At 38.9% G+C, this 13,207-nt stretch overlaps 2 protein-coding genes across 5 annotated transcripts in view; one reads left to right on the top strand and one right to left on the bottom strand.

Moving 5' to 3' along the window:
- The window catches only part of LOC120787512 (fibrinogen C domain-containing protein 1-like), a 6,321-nt gene extending 457 nt beyond the window's left edge, over positions 1 to 5,864 (bottom strand). The window contains exons 1-7 of the mRNA XM_040123205.1: positions 5,787 to 5,864; positions 3,470 to 3,585; positions 2,993 to 3,362; positions 2,466 to 2,598; positions 1,417 to 1,553; positions 935 to 1,031; positions 1 to 77 (exon numbers count right to left, since the gene is read on the bottom strand). The exon at positions 1 to 77 is cut by the window's left edge and continues 103 nt beyond it. Of these exons, the coding sequence (XP_039979139.1) occupies positions 1 to 77; positions 935 to 1,031; positions 1,417 to 1,553; positions 2,466 to 2,598; positions 2,993 to 3,362; positions 3,470 to 3,585; positions 5,787 to 5,864 (1,008 nt within the window). The remainder of the gene's footprint in view (positions 78 to 934; positions 1,032 to 1,416; positions 1,554 to 2,465; positions 2,599 to 2,992; positions 3,363 to 3,469; positions 3,586 to 5,786) is intronic.
- Positions 5,865 to 12,091: 6,227 nt separating this feature from the next.
- The window catches only part of LOC120787501 (regulator of G-protein signaling 3-like), a 39,788-nt gene continuing 38,672 nt past the window's right edge, over positions 12,092 to 13,207 (top strand). For 2 of the 4 annotated variants that reach the window (XM_040123186.1, XM_040123185.1), the window contains exon 1: positions 12,242 to 12,411. In XM_040123186.1, the coding sequence (XP_039979120.1) occupies positions 12,380 to 12,411 (32 nt within the window). In that variant the 5' untranslated portion in view covers positions 12,242 to 12,379. Of the gene's footprint in view, positions 12,121 to 12,240; positions 12,412 to 13,207 lie in introns of those variants that run through there. The other 2 variants (XM_040123184.1, XM_040123182.1) reach the window with 2 other exon arrangements.

Here is a 13,207-nt window from a genome sequence, read left to right as displayed (position 1 = left end):
GGCATTATCGAAGTCTGCCATGTCGATACGTAACTCAAAACCACTAGACCTGGTGAGAGAGTAGATCCTCTGGAGACCTGAGAGACAGGCAGGCAGAGAGACAGACAGGAAGAGAGAAAGACAGACAGAGACAGAGACATCAGGTTAAAACCACTGAAATCATTTTTAAAATCCTGTCTTTTGACAAAATCTGCAGATGACAGGAGATTGGTCTGCTGTAGTAGTAGACCAGTGTAGTCAATGTTAAGTCAGCAGTCCTTACTGTCCTCGTCTCTACACAGAGGACGCACTGCCTATTGGTACAGGATGTAGATTCTGAGGTGTGAAACCGTTCAACATGAACGTAACTCACAGAGACACTGAGCTGGATTCGCAGACCACCTGACACTGTATCTGTCCTTTCATGTGGTGGCTCCACAGGACGGTGGCTTCAGTTTGTCTCTTTGGACTTAGCTTAACCAGGTTCCAGGATTACAGATCCTGCACACTCACTGGGAAGATGTCCTCCCAGATCATGGCCTAAGTTACCACAACTATGCTGAGGACACCCGACTATTCTCACTCCCCTCATCTGACACTCAGCTGGAGGCAGACATCACCTGTACAGCTCTGAGGTGACAGGTGTCAGTCAAACTGTGAGAAATTAAAATATTTGACAGGATTGATGATGTCATTTTGGTTCCCCTCAGTAAGTATAGCTCAGATCATCAGTAACGTTCCTGCTCTCCAGAGGATGAACCCCACATTTTACTGACTCCATCATGTTTCATCCAGCGCCACCATCAAGACAATCTCCATGTTTACCTCCACCACTGTTCAGACTGTGAGAACTCTAATGGACTCTGCAGCCTGTAGGGGGCGCTAACAAACAGATCAGCCAATTAAGTGTGTGTGTGTGTGTGTGTGTGTGTGTGTGTGTGTGTGTTGGTCAGACCCAGCCAGTGTTCTCCTGTAGTTTTTCCGAAGCCATCTCTGTATGCCTCCCAGCCTCTGAAGAAATTCACTGAACCGTCCTCCCTCCTCTGGATCACCTGCACAAAAACACACACAGGTGATCAGCTGCTCTTTTCATTATTTATTTCTATAAATTATTAATATAAGGTTTGAATGATCTTTATCTTGTTCAGCTTGTTTTACATCCTGTTTTTTTTTTTGCGAGAATGAGTCAGTCTGAACGATCAGCTGCAGATTTAGCCAGCAACTTCCTGTTTGCTGGCTAAGCTAATTAGTATCAGCAGTGTAACCATGGATACTGAGGCAGCTCACTGATGAGCTCAGAACTAGTCATCATCTTAATCAACTCTCTACGCCCTGCAGTTAATCTGGTGACCAGAAGAAACACACCCAGAAACACACACACACTGACACACAATGTTGCTGTGCGTTTTTTTCGTGTGTGTTTCTGTGTGAATATACCGTCCAGCCTCCTCCATCAGTGGTCAAGTCACAGTAGACCATGAAGCCGTCGGGGTCATGAGTGGGAAACACAGAATAAACTCCGTCCTGAGAGTTACCAGACGCCATGACATCACTGCAGTCTCTAGGTCTGACAGCTGAGGGTGAGAGACATTCAGAGACAGAGAGAGAGATGGTTTCAAGTGGATGAAAAGAGATGACATTAAAAACACTGTGAAACCTGCAGTTCTGCTGTAGCTTCAGGTTATTGATGACATGATGGAACATTGATCTTTATAAATTTACTCATAAAGTGATAAAGTATCTCGTCAGAGCTGTGAGTGTCAGGTTGTTGTGGAGCTCCGCTGCCCACTGTTGCTTTAATTTATTATCATTAATTAATCGGTGTTCTGAATCTGATCTGCATTAAAAGAATGAACTCCCTCCAAGAACTCTCCTCTGAAAATGTTTTATTTGATCACATTAGAAAAAGTACATTTTGCTGTTTGTGTTATGTCTGCTACCTCTGTAGTTGTATTGCTTCTTCTCTCTTTTCTCTCTCTCTTTCTCTCTCTCTCTCTCCATGTATTTATATCACACTACTTCATTTCATTAATTTTGTGTATTTTCTCTCCCATAGTTTGTGCTTTTCCTCTCTGTCCTCATTCTGCAGGTCTCTCTGACTCCGGAGCAGCAGGATTCGGATCTGCCACTACTAGTCAACGCTCATCATCGTCATTATTCATTTTTTTAATAATAATAATAATAATAATAATAATAATAATAATAATAATAATAATGATGATGATAACATTTATTATTAGAGTATCATTAGTCCGGTTCTGTCAGAGGTTTCTTCCTGTTAAAGGGAGCTTTTCCTCTCACTGTCGCCAGATGCTTTCTCATGGTGGAATTATTGGGTTTCTCTCTTTAATATTGTCAGGTCTCGACCTGACTCTGTAAAGTGCCTTCAGACAATGGATGTTATGCTTTGGCACTGTATAAATGTAACTGAATTGAGCTGAATTGTATGTGTGTGTGTTAGCTGTGTGTGTTGTTGTGCTATTTGCCTCTGTAGTTGTTGTCTCTCTGCAGGTCACCCTTCAGTCTCCTCAGACTCTCTGTCTCCCTCTGCAGGCTGAGCAGAGAATCACTGAAACCTGCGGCCAACTTCAACACACCTGAGTGACTGTCAGACAGCGCCTGCAGGGTGGGGTGGGGGGGGGGGGCAGATGGATGATGTCATTTCATTTCATCTCATTGTTCCTTCATCCATCCATTACCTGTGCTGCTTATCCTCTGAAGGTGGGGGGGGCGGCTTCTTGCTGTGAACCTTCTTGCTATGAGGCAACAGTGATAACCACAGTGATAACCGCTGCACACATCTCATTATATTATGTAATTTTCCTTTTATTTTGTTTTGGATTTTCTGTCTCTTTGACGTTTAATTTCACAGCAAACAAAGCCATCTTTATTCTGTGGCGCTTATTAAATTTTATTTTATGTAGACATCGGGTTCCATAAAGACTTTTTGACCCAACTGTACACAATTTTATTTAATTTAATATTTTATATGCTCTGCAATAACTGCACTCACATGTATGATGCGGCTCTGCTCGCTTTGCAGGCCATCCAGTCGTTGGTCCAGAACACCTTGACCTCTTTTCAGCGAATCAGCTTCCAGCTTCAGGTTGTGGGCATGGCCTGATAACACTTTCAGCTCCTCGGCCAGATTCTGGACCAATCCTCTCTCCTGCCAGTCGTCTGCGTTGTAACTGGTCAGCGCTCGCAGTAGAGAACTCTGCAGCGCCTCCCACCGCAGGAAGTTCTCACTGTAGTCCGGACAGTTCGGGTCCAGGTAGATGCTGATCGGTTCTCCAGCTGTGACACGGGACACTGTCACCAGGGCGCCAGACTCTTTGGGATTGGTCGAGATCACAGGAGAGGAGGAGGAGGAGACTCCACCCCTGTTGGCATGGCAACAATTAATCACATATTTATATTAATACAAACGGACAGGTTACAGACAAAAAGGTGAGATAAACAGTTGAGACACACAGACAGGTGTGTTTACCTGCTGATGAAAGGCAGAGGATACTGGATCAGGTACAGGATGGTGACTGTTGCTGTGACAATGGCCGCTATGATGACCAACACTACAATGGACCATAACAGAAAGCTGCAGCATCTCTGATCACACACACACACACACACACACACGCACACACACACACACACACAGACACACGCACACACACACACACACACAGAGTATGTATTTCTCAGTGAGTGTATTTCTCAGTGAGAGTTCTACACTGACATATTTATACTTTTACTGAAGTAAATTATAAGATATTTCAAGATCTACTTTATTTTCCCCAAGGGGAAAAATTGACTTGGGCAACAGTGCTGACAAAACAGTACAGTGGTCCACGAAGACACAATAATAAATTACATACAACAAAATAAAACAGATATGTAACATTCCCTGTGAGATTAAAGACACAGATAAATACATAAATACAACACATTTTAAAAATGGGGATTGAAATAAAAAACAAAACAAAACCATGATTCATAATTCCTAGAATTAGGTGCAACAGTGAGGCAGTAAACAGTACCCTCATACCTGAAACCCATGCTATGCTGTATTGGACTTTTTTTTGTCAGGAATCCCCCAGACCCATAATGTAGAGGAACAGCTGCACTACATGAGTACTTCCTGAAGGTAATAATTCCCTCAGAATTCTTTGTGCTATCTGACAGTTCTCTCATAGAACTAACTTCATTGAGTACAGTTTTTATGTATTTTACACCGTTCTTTTTGTGGGTTCTTCAACATGAATATCGGTCTAATTTAATGGGTTATGAAGAGGATTGTTGCACTTACACTACTGAACATTTAGTTTCATTGGTAGATTATGTTCTTTAAAGTGTTATCCTTGATGACAGACAAAATAAAATGTTTAATGGGGAGGAGAACATGTCCCCTCAGTACAAATCGTGTGTGTGTGTTCGTGCAGTATTTAATCTGTAGATGTTGGTGAAGGCGACAGCTGCTGCAGATTAGACACACTTTGATCTGACAGTTTAACTCCAGATTAACAGGAATTACAGCTCTGTAGGTCTGTTTCTGTCTGTTTCTGTCTGTTTCTGTCTGTTACTATTTCTGTTTTTTTCTGTCTTTTACTGTTTCTCTTACTTTTTCTGTCTGTTACCGTTACTTACCCTGTCTGTTTTTGCTTCAATCTGTAACAGTTTCTTTTACTTTGTCTGTTTCTTTTTGTCTGTTACAATTTCTTTCTGTTTTTGTCTATTACTATTTCTTTCTGTACTGTTTCTGTCTGTTACTGATTATCTCTGTTCCTCTCTCTGTTACTGTTTCTGTCTGTTACTGACTCTGTCTGTTTCTGTTTCACAGAAACACTGGTACCACAAAACAACAGGACTCAAAAGCACGACTCATGACAAAGTTCAGGGTTTCACAAAAATCAGTGTCTCTTCTAGAGAACAGGTCGGTACACAGGAAGGCATATAGAACAGGCAAATGATTCCAAGAGGACTGGTCAAAAGACGTGGTTGCGACAAGGAAAAATAACAAAAACCAGGAACACTTACACAAGGAGATTGCTGGAACGCTTGTCACGAGAAAAAAAGACCAAGAGGTCAGGGAACACAGGGTCTGAATATACTGGGAGAGGGGGAGACAATTGGACACAGGGACAACACATTAGGCTGGGGCAGACAATCACAAAGGCTGGAAACACAGGAGGGCAGGAAATGTAAATCTGAAATGAGAGATAGAGCTAATGACATCAAAATTAAACAGGAAATAATACACAAGGTAAAAACTGTCTGTAGCTGTTTCTATGTATGTCCGTGAATGTTTCTGTTATGCTTTCTGTCTGTCTGTTACTGTTCCTGTCTGTTATCGTTTCTGTGATGTTACTGTCTGTTTCTGTTTCCGCCTGTTACTGTTTCAGTGTTTTATAGTTTCTGTTACAGTTTCTGCCTGTTTCTTTGTGTGTCTGTTCCCATTTATGTCTTCTACTGTTTAGGTTTCTGTTTGGTACACTTTCTGTCTGTTACTGTTTCTAATCTGTTGCTGATGACCTAAGTAGAAAGTTGTAAAGTTTGGGTTACAGTCCTGATCCTGAACTATAAATGGCCAAACCAGCAGACAAGCAGACAGTAGCTTTGAGCTGCACAGAGAGAACAAACATATAACTGAAAACTGACTGTGGCTAATGCTAATTCTAACCCTGTCTTATTAAACAATATGTTTATGTAAAATTCAGCCCAGATCATCCAATCTGAATCTACCACAGAACTCATGCGTGGTATAATTGGCTAACAGGCTAACAGCTAGTTTAGTACCTGCCAGGGGTTACCTTGTGTTTGTTTGGTTGTTTGCTGTCGAGCTCTGAGCTGCTGTTATTCATGATGGTCCACCGATCGTTCAGCATCATCCTGAAACACAAACACAGCCTGAGTTACTGCCGCTTTAGTACCTCTGTGTGTTATATTTTTTGTCTTCATTATAAAGACATAGAACCTGTAAAATGGCCCTCAGAAACCCTCTTATGGACATTCAGAACCTCTTCATTAACCTGTAAAACCTCCTGAGAACCTGTATACTCCCAAAGAAGATGTAGAATCCCATCAGTGACATTTTGAACCTCCCTAAAACCCTTTTCAGTGATTCCTTGACCCTTCTTAAAGACCACTAGAACCTCCTAAATAATCCATAGAACCTCCTCAATGACCTCACCACATTCTCATTGACTCCTAGAACCTCCTAAAGAAACCCTGAAACCTCTGTAATTCTAGAACTTGCTCAGCTTTCTGTGGCCTTTAAAACCAACCCAACCATTTGTACCTTCTTAAGGACTTTTAGAACCTTCTGAGGGACGTCTAGAATCCTCTTAATGACCTCCAGGACATTCTTCAGGAACTCTACAATCTTCTTCAGGAACTGCAGAACCTTATTTGGAACTTCTAGAAACCCTCTGAAAAAAACCTCTCAGTGACCTGAGACCTTTAGAACCTCATCTGGTCCTGAGACCTCCAAAATTAAAATAAAGACCCACAGTAGCCTTTAAAGTACCTCTACAACATTCCAAACCGACTAAAACTCAAAGTTCTTCTGAAATAACTTCTTCAGTGACTTTTGAATCTCAACAAGGACCTCTACAACCTCCTCAGGGACCTTCAAAATCTTATGGAGGTTATCTACACCTTCTCAGTGCCTTCTAGAACTTTATAAATGAACCCTAGAGCTTTCCTATAAACCTCTAGAACCTCATAAATGACCTCTACAACAGAGCCCCCTAATGACTTCCTGTTTATGTGACTTTCTTGAGGACCTCAATAACCTTCTCAGGGCTGCCTAGTACCCTCTTAAACACCCATAGCAACATCTAAGGGACCTCTAGAAACTTTCTAAAAGAACCCTCTCAATGACACAAGACCTCTAGAACCTCCACTGTGGCCTCTAAAACCAACCTAAAGACCCACAGTACTTACTCAGGCACCTTTAGAATCTTCTTAAATGTTATTTTTTTAAGGCATTTTTGTCTTTATTTGACAGTGAGTAGAGAGAGACAGGAGAGGAGGGAGAGTGAGAGGATGATGTGCAGCAAAGGGCCTGACGTGGATTCGAACCGACCCGTAACCAGGTGAGCTAGCGGTGAACCCCCCACCTTTAGAACATTCTATACCACTCATAGTATCTTCTAAAGGATCTAGACTCCTCTAGAACCTTATAAAAGACCTTGAACTTCCTCGATGACCCCTCAAATCCCGATAAAAACCCCTATAATCTCACCATGGATCTCTAAAACCTCATGGAGGTCTTCTACATTCCCAAGGGGCCCGTAGAACTTTCTAAATGACCCCGGAACCTTCCTATAGAGCTTTCAGCCCCTTTGTGGTTCTGAGTGTTTAACTGATGAGAAATTATGGTAAATAACTTAAAAACCTTCACAAGCTGTAACACGTCAACGTGAAACTTGGCTTTAAAGCAGGCTTGTAATTCTCTAGAAGCTTCTAAACAACCTGCAGAACCTTATCTGTGACCTTAAGAGCAGTTATATAGACACCTAAAACCTAATCTGTGACCTCTAGAATGTCCTGCAGAACAGTCCTTTAAACCTCTAAAACTGCCTTGGGTATCTCTAAAACTTCCTCAAAAATCCCCTCAAGGACCCAAGCCCATCGGGTCTTGTCGGTGATAAGTATTTAAAAAAAAGTCGAAAAACCTTAGGCCTGAAACAGGCTGATGTGAGACCTGATGGCACAGACCCGTTTACAGTCAAGAGTAAACCTGAGCAGCTGGTTGGCGGTTCTCTCCGAAGTTCTCAGTGTCTGTTTCTGTCAGCTTCACTTTAATCTGACTGATCAACACTCAGAGTGACGTTAAATACCTCACTGTTACAGGAAACCTTGATAATTAACACCATCATGGAGACACCGAAACAGGCTGAAAACCTCAGGAGTTATATCCTTATTTCACCGTGAATAAATAGTTGATGTGTTTGATATGATGTCATTTCTTTTCTAAATCTGTGTTACTAACCCCCTGACCTCATTAACAGGTTTAAGTTCAAACAACAGAACAAACACAAACAGATCAGAGATCAGCAGCAGCAGGATCAGACAGGATGATTATTTTACAAACACAGTTTATATTTAATCTTCTGATAATGTGACTGTAACTGTAAAATTTAATATTATCCTCAGACATGGAAAACTTGTATTGAGCCCAAAATTAAATAAAAAGACTATTTGAAATAAATAATCATATGAATGAATAGTTTAAAATATAAAAAATAGCAACTCATAATAATTATATTTCACATTATTCCATAAATTAGTGGTTTATTTATATATTTTACTCAATGAAGTAATTCATTTATTTTCTGTTTATTTAACATTGAACACTTTGGGGTTATTCTTCTTTAATCACTGTTTGTATCTCTGTAGCTCCACATGAAGCACATAAACTATAATATATTGTTTTTACATTTTAGTTGATACTAAAACATCAACTTGTTCAAAGTGTCACTTTTCACCAGGTAACTGTTAAAAACCAAAATATCTTATTGTGATCAGCTCATTAAACACAGCTGTTACAACTGTTAAAATGTCTTAAATTGTTTTTTTTTTAAAAACCAAAAAAAAAAAAAAACTAAAGGCAGTTAATGTTTGACTATTGAAACAGCAACACAAGATCAGTTTAGTATCTGTTCCTGAACTTTCATACATACATCAGATGATCAAATCTCCAATTGTTTTTAGCACTTTAATGACTTTAAGGTAAGATTATTTAAAATATATATTTTCTTTTACTACAGTGTAATATAATACCACAAATGTTTTGCACAATTCTCCTCTTATAGTCTGTGATATTTTCATATATTTGATATATAAAGTGTTTTATTCTCACCGCTGTCCTTGCTTTAATCTCTTACTTTATTTCTACTTGTAATATTCATATAGTTCTTTGTTTGTTTTTTCTCATAAAGAAATGAATCTGCTGAGGAAGATCATGTGATATAATCAAAAGCTCCAGAACAGCTACTGTACACTGTAAAGCCAACATAAAAAAGCCAACGTACATTCTTTGGCATTAATGAGGGTTACAAGTTCAGGAGTTAAAAATATGAATCATCAACATTTAAATGAAAAAGCTAAAGTTGTGTGATTAAACCAAACTTTTCTCTTTCTACAGTAGCAGCAGCAGCAGAAATGATTGACCTGTCAAACCTGACGCTGTTTCACTGAAGTGGGTTAGAGTTAATAACCTTAGCCAGACTTAGCCAGTTCAATTGCCTAAATTCAAATTTTATCAAAGTTCATTGATTTGTAATTTGGTGCTTTCCCAGTTTTTAAATTAAAATAAATAAATAAATTATTACCGTGTAATAATTATCTTTGTATATCAGCATCTTTCATACCCAAAATGCAGCTCAAAGAAAAGTATTTTAACAACAGTTAAAATATTCAATGACATTTAAAAGGAGGACTGAAGTAAAATGATAAATAATTTGGACCAAGTGGTGACAGACATTTGACAGTTAAAAAAGTCACTTTAAATAAATTGTCAGCCATCATCCTGCAGCTGAGTAAAGTTATTTCAGATCAGTTTTTCTGGTTCAGATGCAAACACAAATGTGAAAGACGTCTGTTAGGTTTCATTGGTTTTAAACACAAAGAGGATCTTTAACTGCAGCTGCTGTTGTCTGAAACTCTCTGATCTGATGATGACCTATAGTGATCACTGATATTAATAATCAATAAAGTTACCTGATGAACACAAACCTCTGATGATGATAAAGAAAAATCCCAAATGAAACTTTATTTTCAGTTTAAAGCTTCATGACAGGTCCAGATCCTCAGAGAGAGACCATCTGTTCTGGAGCAGACGAGAAACACAGACTTCCACTGAGACAAAAACTGAGAGAGGGAGAGGCAGGGTGATAATCTGATCAGATTTAGTTCACAGTCTGTCACACTGACCGCAACAGCAACATGCTAACAACACGCTAACAACACTCTAACAGCATGCTCGTCAACACATTAACAGGATGCTAACAGCATGTTGATTAACACATCAACAACACGTTAACATGTTCATTAACAACACACTAACATGTTCATCTACACATTAACAGGATGCTAACAGCATGTTGATTAACACATTAACAACACGCTAACATGTTCATTAACGCATTAACAACACGCTAACATGTTCATCAACACATTAACAGGACGCTAACAGCATGTTGATTAACACATTAACAACACGCTAACATGTTCATTAACACATTAACAACACGCTAACATGTTCATCAACACATTAACAGGATGCTAACAGCATGTTGATTAACACATTAACAACACGCTAACATGTTCATCAACACATTAACAGGATGCTAACAGCATGTTGATTAACACATTAACAACACGCTAACATGTTCATTAACACATTAACAACACGCTAACATGTTCATCAACACATTAACAACATCCTAACAACATGTTCATCTACACATTAACGGCATGTTAACAAAATGTTAATCCATGTTAAAAACGCGATGACCTTGTGTCACGGCATTCTCCTCCCGCTATCTGCCTGTTACCATTTTCAAAATCCCCTTGCTACAGGAAACAACAAAATTCTCCGAGCTAGCAACCTACACACTGAAAATGACAAGTTCTGACAAGGATTTGGATCGTGCAATACCACAGTCAACATACATTTTTTAGCGTTTTTTTGTGGTGTTTTCTTTGAGGGGAAATTAGCCATTTTAATGACAGTCATTGCCTCCCCACGTGCAAATGTTCCATCAAAACAAGTTCCCCCCCAACGCTATTTTGCAGGGGCACCGTCACCATATAGTCAATCACATCTGCTTAATTACATTTGCATATGAGTCATGTTTTGCCAAATGAAAATTAAGACAAGATGCTGTAAATCTGTTCAAACCACCCAATGAGAAACCAAAACGAAAATAAAACAAAACCTGAACATGCGTTTTTACAGTATATCATATATTACACATACATTATATATTTTGTGTGTCATATTGTTGCAGTTCTTCATTCGATCAACCAAACTTTATTTTTATAACTCAGTGTCTTGCAGCAGAACAATTATAAGACACTAGAGCTGTAAGCAGAAAGACAATGTGAGAAAAAAAAAAATTTAAAGACGTATTGTATTTATTTCACCACAGGATTAGTCAGATAATCCCTCACCAAAGAAATCCAGTTCAGCGATCCATTCACCTAACATTTATTTTAGCATGTAAAGAAATCCACGTTCTTCTCAATTGCAGGCTGATTAAAACTCTTTATATTCTTTATATCCTGAAAGCTTTTGCAGGTTCCATGTCAGATCACCATGAGGAGGTTCACTTGTGAGGTTCTGATCCGTAGCTTCTTGTTCTTCTATCTGTAAGATTTATTTTAGTATAAATTTGGAAAGATTGATAAAACGTCAGCGGAATTAACCAGAACACAAATTGTTTGATCGCTGTGTCGTGTCTTTGATTTTATTATCCAGGTTTAGTTTTACCAACAAACAGGAAAGACCTAAATCTTAAATTCTCATATTTCTTCCTGGAGTTTTGGTTTGTTGCTGAGGAGACAGACTGTTCCCTCCTCCTCTCTGTTAATGACAAACACATGTAGACCTTCTCAGTGTGTGTGTGTGTGTGTGTGTGTGTGTGTCTGAGCAGCAGGAAGTGACCTAAGTCAAACGTTAAGAATTTCACCTAAACAACACAGGAAATAAAGCAATGTTTTCCACAATTAAAGCCTGGTGTTGATTTCAGCTGGTAAAACAGAGAAAATGATTTTTCATAGATCTGGTACTTGTTATTATTGATCTTAACTGATTGATAACTTCAACATCTTAGTTTCAATTGGTTTATTTTATAATTGAGCTTCATAAATCACTGAACTTTTGATGTTATTGATGATTTTATTGATTCTATTTGTTCTGAAACAACTCTTTTATTACAAGCTGAGACTGAAAGTTCTTTCTCGACCTTAAAAACTGCAGGTATCAAAAACAATCTCAACTCAAGGTCCATTTAGTGCCTGTTCTGAAGCTTTTGATCGTATCACAAAGTTCAGTCTATTTTTTGAACCAACGTGGACAAGAAGTTCTCAAAGTTTTCAAGAAAAAAAGAACATTTTCATGAGCCCATCAGCTGGGTAAGGACCTTGTGTGGAGATTGTTTTTATCAACATCATTAAAAGCTGTTTTTACATCTCATAAACAGGATCTTTTGTTTTGTCAGTGCAGACAGGAAACATCATGTTTATGTATTTTAACTTGACAAGGTGAAAATCTGCGGCTGGTTTGAATTTTTTTCCTTCAGAGGGAAAATTTGAAGAAACACAGTGAGTTAGATGAGACGAGTTGAACACTGATGGTTTAGTTAGACTCATAGTGTTAGTCAGTGTTGGACTGATGGAAGCAGCGTCTGTCAGCAGCAGAAAAAGGTGAGACTGATTGAATTAATTTGAACTTTGTGCAGGTTGTGATTTAATGAGAGCTGATGTGGGAAGAAACAAAGGGGTCACATCCTTCAGTCTGTTGTTAAACTGTTGACATAAATCCAGGTTTCATCTTTGACTGTAACGCAGGGAGATCCGATTTACTGAGTGAAGGGTAAATCTAAACTTCGCTGAGGCTTTTATTTTTCTAATGAGAGTTTGGTACATGTTGAAACAGAGTTTAAATGTTTGCAACAAACAGATTATGAACGTGCAGACACTGGACAAAGTAAAATCCAGAAATCTGAACCGTGTTTGTTTAAACAGTGAAAACTCCACAGCAGCTTCAGTTCTGTCTGGACCACTGGTTTTCAACCTGTTTGGAGTTTGTTACATTTAAGATGAAGAAATGAAGCAGTTTGTACTGGTGACCTTTAACACAGATTACGACCTTGTTGGGATCTGTTCAGCCAGATAGATTTTTCCTCCTCAGATTGTTTTAATTGAAGCATTTTTAGAAGCTTGATGAGCTGAAACAGATTGAGTGTCAGTCAGACAGTCAGAAAATAAAACAGATCTATGTAAAAAACATGTGTTTTTACACCCCCCCCCAAGTCCTGCCAATCTGTCTTTTAGTGGAAGTACTTTAACTTGTTCCTGTATTTGCTGGTTTAAATCCCAGAACAAGGGTTTGATCTGTTTAATGACTGTTTGTCTCAGAGGGTTGATACTGTGGTGCAGCAGTGAAAGAAAAGGCAGAAGATAAAAACACCTGAGGAGGTCGATTCTAACTTCGGCTCTG

This window comes from Xiphias gladius, unplaced genomic scaffold (genome assembly GCF_016859285.1).
Source record: "Xiphias gladius isolate SHS-SW01 ecotype Sanya breed wild unplaced genomic scaffold, ASM1685928v1 HiC_scaffold_1480, whole genome shotgun sequence".
NCBI classification, from domain to species: domain Eukaryota; kingdom Metazoa; phylum Chordata; class Actinopteri; order Istiophoriformes; family Xiphiidae; genus Xiphias; species Xiphias gladius.
The sequence above is the reverse complement of the archived record's forward strand: the minus strand, read 5'-3'. Positions and strand labels throughout refer to the sequence as shown.